Source organism: Ochotona curzoniae, unplaced genomic scaffold (assembly GCF_017591425.1).
Source record: "Ochotona curzoniae isolate NIBS_2020 unplaced genomic scaffold, NIBS_Ocur_1.0 scaffold_2587, whole genome shotgun sequence".
Classification (NCBI taxonomy): Eukaryota; Metazoa; Chordata; class Mammalia; order Lagomorpha; family Ochotonidae; genus Ochotona; species Ochotona curzoniae.
Window position 1 is genome coordinate 29,433,046 of NW_024467096.1, and position 12,934 is coordinate 29,445,979.

Here is a 12,934-nt window from a genome sequence, read left to right on the forward strand (position 1 = left end):
TGGGAAGCATCCAAGCCAGCCAAATTCCAACACCATCTGTGCTCTGGAGGACCGGGAGGGTTGTGTGACAGACTAGTGAGGTCTCACCCTTACTGAACCCATGTGTGAGCTTGGTAGGGGTATGGAAGAGCATCTGGTTGAAAATATCCAACAACAAATTCCAGCTTTGGGTCAGGAGGCCAGGCAGGAAAAGCCACTGTTTCTCCTAGATTAGTCAGGAGAACTGAGTATGCTGCTCATGGACCCACTGTATGTGCGAAAACTGGCCATTGGGAGAGGTTTCTGGTGAGGAGCCCGGACAACTTCTCTGCAGGACACAGACCCACAGTAAAGCGCAAAAGCACAATAGGGAATAACCCAAAATAGCATAAAATTTATCCACTGCTACACATGTCATGGTGGAAGGCAACCAGCTGAATCTGTTTTCACATTACCTTCGTGAATTCACGACCCCAAACAGAGTGTGGTCGAGCCAGTTCGTTCAACACAAACAGTACACAACAATAACCCCAATTTGATATGAGCCGACCAGATGTGGCAGCACCCACACAACCAGCACATGAGACAATCCAGGAGGACAAAGCAACAGGGAACTGGGCACCCCCTGCTGGATAACTCCTTCCACTGAAAGTGTTGCATATGGATGGGGCACATCCGACTAGGCAGGCCAAGCAACCTGTGGGCCTCACGAGAGCTGACTGTTCTGACTGGTAGCAATTAAAATAGATTGATGAGGGGTGTTGGGCTTTCCACAAGCATTACGCTGGCAGAGGTGTACTGGGACTAATTCTGTCAAGTCAAATTCCAAAACCTACCTGGAGAGTGCTTAATCTGAGTGGTGTGCCAAGTAGGTAAATAGTGGCACCTCCCTCAGGGTTACCACCCTCACTGACAGCAACGAAACCCAGCTAGAGCAGTGGCTATGACAGAAAGGCACCTGCCAGTGGTGTAAGGGCTGGATAATAGGTGGTTGGGTTGAACCAGGCTTCAATGTCCATGACGTGCGAGAGCTACTTGGATGTGGGTCATACTGGACCAGCCTGCAGTGCATACTGCAAGCATGGAACCAGGGTAGGGCAGACTGGTAGGGGTTTGGGATCGCCTCAACTAGCTGCTCAGCTTCCAACTGGTATGCATGACGACCGAGGTATGAATGTAGAATCGAGCTGGACTACACACCCATTTGTTCGCAAGGGAAACAGGCTGGAAGCAAATGGACCCAGTAATCGCACGACCACCATATGCATAAGCTATTGGTGTGACTACATGTTGGAGTCACTGTTAGCTGCAAACTCACTCAAGAATCAGATCTGGGATCACTCAGATGAAGTTTCTTTGGGATATTTCTCGAACTGAACTGCGGATCTTGGAACCCCATCCATCAAGATTGTCACCATGGACACAGAATGTTTCATTACGTTGAACAGAGAGATTGCATGCAATCCAGAACAGATGAACTACAAACTGTAATGAGCAGGACCCTTGAGCGCGCCTCATGTTGGGGATGGGGTATGGTGGAAGGTAAGGTGGGCTTTCCCTTGTTACTCCCTAACCCAGAATACAGGCAAAATGATTATATTAGTGTGGAAACCAATGATATTACCCCACTTTCACCCTTAGCCCGTGAAACCCTTAGTACCCTAATAAACTAAGATTATTAAAAAAAAAAAAAAGAAAAATTTTCTCACCCTTGGACAAGTGACACCAACAGTGTCTCAGAACTATCCAAAGCGCTCAAGCAATACCCTCGGAACATTCTTTGCATTGGATTTCTCAGATGACATCAAGTGGACATCCCTGGGAACTAGAAACAGCTCTCTTTCTCTTGCCCCGTCCCCTCCACCAGATATAGGAGAAAAGGGAAATTGGAACTATTTATCCCATCCACCTTCCCCCAGGCCTTGACCCTCCCCACCCTAAGCACTGGTCCTCATGGGTGTGCATCCTTGTCAGCTATGCAAACAACATCAAAAATAAAATTATATATAAAAAAGACCCCTCCTCTTTTTTTTTTTTTTTTGGTCAGGTTATTCAGGCATTTCTATTTCAGGTCAGTCATGAGTACCCTGTTTGACTGGTGATGTCGTATTTCCCTAATCGTTTTTGATTTTTTAGTTGTTTATTTACATGTATTGAAGAAATAGGTGCTTGTTGTGGTCTTTCTAGTCTGCCTTTGGAAACATCCATGTAGTTATTGAGTGCAACAGCTGTGTAATGTTAGGGGGTGTCGTAAACTTGAGGCTGCCACAGGCTGGCACAGGCCTGCCTGGAATCCCATGGCCTGTGAAGCTGGCTCAACACTGTGCTGGAATCCTGCGGTGAGGTTGGTGCAGCACAGAGCTACTTTTAATTCCCAAACCACTTGCTTGCTATCAAGATTTGTCTGAAGCCCAAGTTTGGTATAGTTGGCCCGTGGTGAAACAGGTTTGAACTCAAGTCCATCTGAGAGGGCCTGTTGTTTCTGTTTGGTTCTGGCAGGCGTAGGCAATGATAAGGCCTGCAAAATAATTTGGTCTGGCCCTTGCCAAGGCATCTGTAGGCAGGACTTAAAATTCAGTTAACTTATAGCTGACCTATTTTGAAGTTGATAATTTTGTGTGGCCTGTGAATGATACAAATATCCAAATAGCCCTTGGCAGAAATAAGATTCCCTACCCCTGCAAAAGTTCAGTTTTTCATATACTGGTCTGGAATTAGAGGCTATTAAGATTTGCCTGGTGCTGGCTTTTGCAAAGGTGCCCTGATGTTGGGGTCCAAGGTACAGTTCTTTTTTTTTTTTTTTTAAAGATTTATTTATTTTTTATTGGCAAGTCAGGTATACAGAGAGGAGGAGAGACAGAGAGGAAGATCTTCCGTCTGATGATTCGCTCCCCAAGTGATTGCAATGGCTGGAGCTGAGCCGATCTGAAGCCAGGAACCAGGGAGCTCTTCAGGTCTCCCACGCGGGTGCAGGGTCCCAAGGCTTTGGGCCGTCCTTGACTGCTTTCCCAGGCCACCAGTAGGGAGCTGGATGGGAAATGGGGCCGCTGGGATTAGATCCAGCATCCCTATGGGGTCCAGGGCATGCAAGGCAAGGACCTTAACTGCTACACTGTTGTGCCGGGCCCCCAAGGTACAGTTCTATACTTGCTTTGTTCCCTTTGTCCTAAGCAGACAATACCTCTGTGTTGTGCTGCCTGGGATTGAGGAAGAGGTGATGGCAGTAAAACTGTCCTTGAGGGGCTTTCCTTATGACTAAGTGAATTAAGTCGCTGCTTGCATCATGAGCATGCCATATTTGAGCACCAGTTAGCGTCCCTGCTGCTTCAGCTTCTGATGCAGTGCCTGGCTAATGCCCCTGGGAAGGTAGAGAAGGATGACCCCAGAGGGAAACTAGGCTGAAGCTCCAGGCTCCTGACTTCAGCCTGACTTAGCCCCAGCTGTTGTGGCCATTTAGGGAGTGAGCCAGAGAGTGTCTATGAACAATAGATCTCATTTCTGTCTTTATCTCTTCTGCTCTCTGTTGCTCTGCCTTCCAAATCAATAAAGTCTTATTGAGAAAATGACTCATCTTACCCTGTTGGGTATGTCTTGTTTTGTTGCTCTGCTGCAACCTGGTACTGTGATCTTACCTGGTTCCCTTGGTTCTGGTGAAGGTCATTCTGTGGTTGCTCAGTTTGACATTTTCGTGAGGTGAGTGATTCCTGCAGTCTCCTGGGACCTGGACCTCAGATATGAGTGTGTTGGGGTGGATTATGAAACCACACAAGAAGTGTAAATTGCATGGCACAGCCTGATATTTGGCAGAAGTCTCTCTTGGTCCTATTCAGGAGGATCAGGGCAAATGCATGCTTGCTGCCTCTTGGAGTGTGTGGGTAGAAATTTGCCAGCTGTCTTTTCTCACTGTGATGCAACCTGTTCCGGCCCTTTATTCAAAATAGGGGCTTTACTTTGAAGGAAGCTCCGCGTTGGATGTTCTCTCTCTAGGTCCACTAGTGTGAGCTCGAGCTTATCTCTGGCCTTGACTTCTTCCGTTCTGTCACCTGGCCGTTGTTCTCTCTTTTTGCGTCCAACTAAATATTCTAATTTTTCATATTGATCTGACATTTTAGTGAGTATATTTGGGCATGAGGATGTATTAGTATAGTCTTATTGCTTGAGTTATAGTTACTAAATTTTTTCTTGATTTATTTTCTACAAAAAGGATTTGAGGTCAGATGATATTATTTTTGAAAATATTACCTACTTTTAAAATGACTCATGTACATGTAGTCTGAAGCTGGAAAGATAAAAAAGAATGTACATTTCTCTCTTTGCCGTGTCCACTGTATCCCAGTGTCCGTTCACACATGTAATCAGTCTGTTACCAGTTTCTCATGTATTCTCCTGGACACCTACCAGGGACATTTTTTACACAGTAAGTTTAAACTTTGAAATAGTGTTTATAATTTTGTAGTCATTGAAGCTTTTTCCATGACAAGTAACAATTGTATTTTCCACTGCTCGGAAAGCTTTTGAATTAGAACTTTGCATTAATTATGATTTGTGTATTTATTTATATGTAAATGGATTGCTTAATATTTTGCACTTCATAAACCTAAAAATATTACAGAGTATAACAAATAGTGTAAACTATTATTTTGACGTTTTAAGCTGCCCTGTGATAAAGAAACTATAGCGCTCATGTTTTTTGAAGTTAGTGCAGATATATTTTAATGTATTAAATCTTTGAAACTCATGGATACTCTTAAAAAATTGTTCTAGTTAGTACCTTGTCCTTGTTATTGTTGCATATGCACACATAATTGCCCCCCAAAGTGAGGGGAATTTGTGAAGATAAAAACCTCTCATTTGAGTTCCTTAGCTGTAGTTCATACCATTCATTTACTAACTGCTGATTGGAAAAACGTAGGTCTGTGGGGGCAGGAATTGGAGGCCTAAGACCCACTGTGTTTTTTTCCTTAGATCAACCTCTCCACTTCTCCTACACCTGCACAACTGCTAAGCCGTTCCCAGGCTTCCAGTTCTCCCAGCGGCAGCATTACCCAGCAGACAATGTTACTAGGGAGTACCTCCCCTACTCTAACGGCAAGCCAGGCTCAGATGTACCTCCGAGCTCAGATGGTAAGATATGAACTGCCACGTGTTTGCAGTGTTCGAGACTAAGATATCTTGATTTAGCTATTTTTAATATTTAAGAAATGCTTAATACTTTGTATGCCAATATGCTTAGCTCTTGTGCCTTTATGTATCGAAAACCTACTTGAAATCAGTAGGTCTTCTTCGTGTAAAGTAGTAATCATCAACATTGGAAAACCAAGAGATTCTCTAACAGTGATTATTTTTAAATGTTATATTTTATCAATGATAACTTTTTCACCTTTTAATGTCTTCCGTTGGGGTGCATTTAATACTTGAAGCCTTCTTACTATTATACTTGGCGTTTATTATAATGTATAAAATAACTTCTTGATGTCTTAAGTTTGGTGAAACAATATTTTAAAAAAACTGCGTTGTTCAATGTCTTAGAATTTATATCCCAGGATCTTTTGAAATTGGGAGTCAAGTTTCTGACAATTCACATATGATTTTCAGCTCTAGTTTTTCTCATCTCAAATTCTATAAGGTTATTTACATTTTTTTAAGATTTATTTTTATTTTCATTGGAAAGGCAGATTTTCAGAGAGGAGGAGATACAGAGAGAAAGATCTTCAGTCTGCTGATTTATTCTCCAAATGGCAGCAATGACCGGAAATGAGCTGATCCAAAGCCAGGAGCCAGGAACTTCTTCTGGATCTCCCATGAGGGTGCAGGCTCCCAAGAACTTGGCCGTCCTCTGTTACTTTCCAAGGCCAGAATAGGGAGCAGGATGGGAAGTGGAGCAGCCAGAACACAAACTGACTTCCATATGGAATGCTGGCACTTGTAGTTAGAGGATTGGTCAGTTGAGCCATCTCAGTGGCCCAGTTATTTGCATTCTTATATTTACTTTTTAAAAAAAAAAAAAGAAATTATATGGATGTTAATAACTTTTTTTTCCCCTGTATTTGGATACTGATTTCTTAAGGAATAAATAGGCATATATTTTACTGCAGTATTTACAGGAAACTATACAAGTGTCTGGTGCTAAAAAATAGCGTATTGTTTTTTTGTTAAGTGAATTGAATATATTTCTGGGTCCTCAGCTCTTCCATATAAAATTGGAAAGGAAGTCTATAGTTCTATTTCTAATAGGAAATAATAGACATGATCCATCTTTTTTATCTTTTTTTTTTTTAAAGACTTATTTATTTATTGGAAAGTCAGATATACAGAGAGGAGGAGAGACAGAGAGGAAAATCTTCCATCTGATGATTCACTCCCCAAGTGAGCGTAACGGTCGATGCTATGCCGATCCGAAGCCAGGAGACAGGAACTTCTAGATCTCCCACACGGGTGCAGGGTCCCAAAGCTTTGGGCCGTCCTCGACTGCTTTCCCAGGCCACAAGCAGGGAGCTGGATGGGAAGTGGAGCTGCTGGGATTAGAACTGGCGCCCACATGGGATCCTGGTGCGTTCAAGGCAAGGACTTTAACCACTAGGCCATGCTGCCAGGCCCGAGATGATCCATCTTTTATTAACAGATTATTCAGTAGAAATTGCCATTACATTCTTCTCTCCTATGATATTATTTAATTAAAAAAATTTTTATTTATTTTTAAATTTTTGTTGGAAAGGCAGACTTACAGAGAGAAGGAGAGACAAAGATCGTCTGTCCGCTGGTTCACTTCTCAAGTGGCTACAATGGCTGGAACTGAGCTGATCCAAAGCCAGGAGGAAGGAGATTCCTCCGGGTTTCGCACGTGGGTGCATGGTTCCAAGGCTTTGGGCCTTCTTCCACTGTTACCCCAGGTCACAAGCAGGTAGCTGGTAGAGAAACAGGGCAGCAGGGACATAACCTGGCATCCATATGGGTATCTCGGAAATGCAATGCAAGGATTGAGCCACTAGGCTGTTGCTCTGGGTCCTACCTAACTCTTAGTTTGAGCCAATAGAGTTGTTGCTGATGCTTTTTTTTTTTCTTTTTAAGAGATTTATTTGAAGAGTTTCAGAGATTGAGGTGGGGGGCAATAGACAGAAATATCTTCCATCTTCTGGCTTAACTCCACAAATGACCACAATGACCAAGGCTAGACTGAACCAAAGCCACTAGTTAGGAGGTTGTTATGGGTCCCCTAGGTTGGCGCAGGGGCCCAAGCACTTGGGCCATCTCTCTGTACTTTCCCAGATACAGTAGCAGGGAGTTGGATTGGAAGTGGAGCAAGTAGGACTCTGACTGGTGGCTGTATGGGATGCTGACGCTGCATGAGACAGCTGTATGTGCAATGCCACGGCACTGGCACCCTTTCTTAAATCAGCAGTTTCTTATTTGTCAAAGTAAATGGAACAGCTTCTTCAAAGTTGAGTAGTTTCAGGTGGTTTGTCCTGGCACTTACTTTTTCTGAAAGCTATATTTTAGTTTTTAATTTACTTAAGTTTGGTAAACAAACAAACAAACAAACAAACAAAAATCCCAGATGATGAAATTTAAAAGATCCCTGAATTGGTCCTTCTTATTTGAAGAGGAAGGAAGAATTGACTAAGTCTTCATAAAATTTTGAAATATATTTTACTTATTCTCTTCAACAATTGCCGAAATTCACTTAGTTGAACTATATATTCTGAGATTATATTATCTTATAAGTTAATGCCATTTGTATTATTTTTATTTTATTTTATTAAAGATTTATTTTTTTACGGGTAGTCAAATATACAGAGAGCAGAAGGAGAGACAGAGAGGAAGATTTTCCGAGTATGCAGGTGCAGAGTCCCAAGGCTGTCCTCGACTGCCTTCCCATGCCTGAAGCAGGGAGCTGGATGGGAAGCGGGTCTGCTGGGTTAGAACTAGCACCCATATGGAATCCTGACGCGTTCAAGGCGAGGACTGTAGCCACTAGGCTACCACACTGGGCCCTGTATTATTTTTAAAAAATTTGAAAAATGGTGGTAAATAGTCTATGTGAAACATTTTCTTTTATGATTTCTTTATTTTTATTGGAAAGTCAGATTTACAGAGAGAGACAAACAGATCTTCCATCGATAGATTGACTCCCCAAGTGGCTGTAATGGCTGGAGCTGAGTCACTCTGAAGCTAGGAGCCAGGAGCCTCTTCTGGATCTCCCACACAGGTGCAGGGTCCCAAGGCCATCCTCCACTGCTTTCCCAGGCCACAAGCAGGGAGGTGGGTGGGAAGTGGAGCAGCTGGGGCATGAACCAGCCGGCATATGGGATCCCGGTGTGTTAAATTTGAGGACTTCAGCCGCTGAACATCACATTGGGCCCTTTATGTGAAACTTTTTACTAAATCCTTTTGTGTTGAATTTTGATGTAGGATGTACACACACACCCTTGCGTGCACGGGCACAAACACACTTGGAGAAAGAATATTTCTTTATGATAAATGAGGAGGAACATAAGCTAGTATAGTATAGTATGTAGTCTTCCTACTGTTGAAGAGAAACAAAGATCTTTTTGTGTGTCTTAAATTTATTATGCATCTCAAAAATAGTAACTGTTAATTGTATTTTAACTTTCTACTTTAGGACTTGCCAAAGTATTTTGAATTGTTGAAAAATTAAGTGTAATAACTTAATTAGGTTAAATGTTATCTGGTGATTTTTTTTTTTTTAATCACCAAAATATACTTTTTTTCAATCCCGTTTTTCTACTTGTTAGAATCATGAGCTGTTTCAAAAAGATTTATTTTTTTAGTTCTCTATTACCAGAAACTTCTTTTTGTCATGTACCAGCTTTTGCTTAGGAGACGGTCTAAACTGCATCGTTTTTCTGTCACAAATTTCAGTCTTTCTTGCCTGCTCTGCATTGTGTGTGGGACATGTTCTTCTTCTGTCTTAGGGTATTTTTTTTGGTTTTCTGTCTGTACAGCTGATTTTCACCCCCGCTACCACTGTGGCTGCTGTACAGTCTGACATTCCTGTTGTCTCGTCGTCATCGTCATCTTCCTGTCCGTCTGCAGCTACTCAGGTGAGCTTGTCTAGCTTCACGATGTGGTACCGAAGGCATGGGTCTTTATGTTAAAGATAATCATTGCATTTCTGTTGAAGTTACTGATGGTTTCAGAGCTGTTTCTCACGCATTTCAGATCTAAACTTAGTGAAACACAATGAAAACTCCGAGACAATGCTTTGTTCTGGAGATCTGAATGCCATTATGCAGATACTTAGGTTAGGTGACGTTAATGTGTTTTTGCTGATTATGTGTAGTTGTATTGTGAAGCCAACTCATCTCTCTCTAATCATGCGAGCTGTAAGTTACTTTGCAGGCAGGTAGTAAGATGGGCTGTAAGTTTAAAAATAAATTGAGCGCATCTTAAAAAGTTGTGTAGAATGTTCCTTTATTTGGTATTATGAAAAAAGATTAACCTTTTTTCTCATGTGCATTCGGAAAATCGTCCTAGAGGTAGAATGTAGATTTCAACAAAAGCCAAAAATACAACAACTTGTATAAGAAAATGTTGGAGAATGTCTTGTCAATTCGAGAGTAGATTAAACTTGCTCAAAATACGGAAACACTATCCGTAAAAGAAAATAATTATAAATTAGGGTTTGCGACAATTGAAACACTGTTTTTCAAAAGATGTAATTTCAGAAACGAAGAGGTAAATCAAACTGAGGAAAATATTCACAATACATGTATCTGCGAAAGGAAATGAGAGTGAGAAGGTCCGAAGCAGTTCCATTAAAAATGGGCAAAAAATGTGAACATAGGTCATAGAAGACAATATATAGTAGTCCAATCCGTGCATGAAAAGGTGTTTAACATTAATCATTATTGAAATACAAATAACAGCCATAGTAAATCATAATGGGTTCAATGAAGAAATGAAGAAAACTGAAGTTGTCACATGCCCATAAGAGTGTGGAGCAACAAGACTGTTTTGCATTACTGGTGAGAGCAGTTTCCACCTTGGAAAACAATTTGGCAATTCCTTTTTTTAAAAAAGATTTATTTTATTTTTATTGGAAAGTTAGATATACAGAGAGGAGGAGAGACAGAGAGGAAGGTCTTCTGTCCACTGATTCATTCCCCAAATGGCCGCAACAGCCAGAGCTGTGACGTTCCAAAGCCAGGAGCGTCTTCTGGGTCTCCCACATGGGTGGAGGTTTCCAAGGTTTGGACTGTTCTCGACTGCTTTCCAGGCACAGCCAGGTAGCTGGATGGGAAATGGGATCGCTGAGTTAGAACCGGCGACCATATGGGAACCTTGCAAATGCAAGGCAAGGACTTTAGCCACAAAGCTACCACGCCGGGCCTGGCAATTTCTTAAATGTATACTTATCATGTCACCCAGCAGTTCTCATGGTAGATGTTTGCCTTGAGAAGATGTGAAAACATACATCCATGTAATGGCATACATACAAAGTTTGATAGCAGCTCTGTGAATTAGAAACAACTAAACGTCTTTTAATTGTGCAAATTACAATATATTCATAGCATGAATCCTACTCAGGGTTTGTCTCAGAAGTATTGTGTTTAGCAAAAGCATTAAAAATCAGAAAATACGTACTTCATCATTCCATTGATATGAAATTTTAGAACAGGTAATACCGAGTATACTGAAAATAAAATCTTAGTATTCTGTCTGGAGTAGAAGATGGGAAGGTAATGAGTATAGTGGTAGAGATGTTGTGCACCTTGAGGGGCAGGAGTTGTAGAGTGTATGTATATGTTCAGAACTGTCAGACTATTGAAACCTCATGAGCAGGACCCTCGGAGCATACTCCACATTGGGGACCCTGGGATGGTGTCACGTGGCTACCCTCCATCCCGGGGTACAGAGGCATTTGGGAGGCTGGGTGTGGCTTGTCTCCTTGTCTCCCCGCTTCTGTCAGATACAGGAAGAAAAAAGAGATTGTGAAAATGGAGATCTCATCCACCCTCCTGTAGCCTTTGACACTTTGCACCCGAATTAACTATGTAAAAATCATAAAAAATAAAAATAGTTTATAATTAAAAAAAGACTTGTTGAACTCATTCATTTTGTAAGTTGCATTTCAATCAATTTGACAATAAATGAGTTTAAATGAAGTTTAAATTGAATGAACAGATATTACTTTGTCTAACACTTTTAAAATATTTCATGGTAAATGTCTTAGGAGCTCATATAGAAGAAATTGTATATTCAGTATCATTCTTGTCTGCTTGAATAGTCTATCTTGTAAAAAGTTAAATGAGATAGAGTGTTCATAGGTTTCGAAGAATTTTAATTTTATTTATTAATCATGCTTAGTTTTCATGTTTTACTAAATAATGATATGGTCAGTTGAACTCAGGCTCTCCCAACTTGTTCTGTGATCTCTGATAACTTTGTTGGACTTTCCTTATTTATAAAATGAGACCATTGTCTTGTTAATTTTTAAGATTTTCAACCCTGAACTTTTGTGATGTCTGTGGAATTAATTTGTTGAAAAAGTAATCTATTTACTTTGGGTTTGATTTCATAGGACCTAGTAGAACTTGAATAAAACCAATCTAGCGAATATTTGAAGTTTTCTTTGCCATCTATATTTGATTTTGATCGAACAAAGATTTAATTTACCAGATATATACAACTGTACAAGATAAAATACATTGAAACGGGTTAAACAACACAAATAAAACTGAGGATCTGACATGGAGGTAGGAATGAGCTTGCCTTATGAACTTCTGTTCGATTTCCACTTCAGAATTTTAGTGGTTATGAGGCATTAGACAAACTACCAGACATCTCCAAATCCATTCATACTTTTAGGATAAATAGTGTGTATGATTAGCTTAAAATTATAGGTGTTCAGTGGTGTAGTGCTTATTTATTTGTTTATTTTAAAATTTATTTATTTTTATTGGAATGGTAGGTTTTATAGAGAGGTAGAGACAGACGGAAAATGTTCACTCCCCAAATGGCCACAATGGCTAGGGCTGAGCTGATGTGATCTGGAGTCAGGAGCCAGGAACTAGGAATCTTCTCTGGGTCTCCTACATGAGTGTAGAGGCCCAAGGCTTTGAACCAGCCTCTGCTGCTTTCCTAGGCCAAAGCAGGGGAACTGGAGGAGAAGTGGAGCTTTAGGGACCTCAGCTGGCACCCATATGGGATGCCAGGGTTTGAAGCTAGAGGATTAGCTTGCTGAGCCACAGTGTCAGCCAAGTAGTACTTCCTTCCTTCCTTCCTTCCTTCATTCCTTTCTCTCTCTCTCTCTCTCTCTTTCTTTCTTTCTTTCTTTCTTTCTTTCTTTCTTTCTTTCAATAAATGGAGGGATAGGAAGACGTGAGTTCAAGCTGTATTTCAGCAACAATTACCTGCCTTGTCATTTGCAGGCTGATTCATTTGGGGAAAGGTCATAGTACAGTGCTTGTGACAGAGTCTTGCAGCTAGACTCTGCCTTCAAATATTTGTCCAACCACTTTGTTATTATGTGTCTTTAACCTGTTTCTTTATTTTCAACAGTAAAATGCAATAAGCCTTTAAAAATATGAATATTTCAAAGGATTATATGGAGTAAATGTGTTAATAAATGTAAAACAGCACATTATAGTAGTTGTTCTTATCTTTGTTAAGGTTCAGTTTCTTTACTGTAGCAGCTCACAGTTGTTGCAAGGAGCAAATGAGATAATAATTTGGCATAGTGCCTACCACTTAACAAGCTATCACAGGCTGATAATTACTAATTTTGTTCTACATAGTTGGAAGCTGAGTCACAAAGTTGATTCTGAGCTTTCAGGAAGCTAATAGTGAAAAAGAAACACAAGCACTTATAAGATTTAATTTCCAAAGTAAAACAAACTTTGGGAAAAGATTGCTTTTAAAAATTTGTTTATGTGATTAAAGGCAGAATTACAAAGAGAGGGACGGAGAGAGACAGAGAGAAATAGAGAAACAG

The 12,934-nt window shown here is 40.8% G+C and overlaps 1 protein-coding gene across 10 annotated transcripts in view; it reads left to right on the forward strand.

The window, feature by feature from the left end:
- The window catches only part of PHC3 (polyhomeotic homolog 3), a 107,259-nt gene that overhangs the window by 28,536 nt on the left and 65,789 nt on the right, over positions 1-12,934 (forward strand). For 9 of the 10 annotated variants that reach the window (XR_005886113.1, XM_041003023.1, XM_041003025.1 and 6 more), the window contains exons 5-6: positions 4,945-5,103; positions 8,943-9,041. Coding sequence is in view for 9 of the 10 variants with exons in the window: in XM_041003023.1 (XP_040858957.1) it covers positions 4,945-5,103; positions 8,943-9,041 (258 nt within the window). In the remaining variant the exon portion in view is untranslated. The remainder of the gene's footprint in view (positions 1-4,944; positions 5,104-8,942; positions 9,042-12,934) is intronic. The other variant, XM_041003031.1, reaches the window with a different exon arrangement.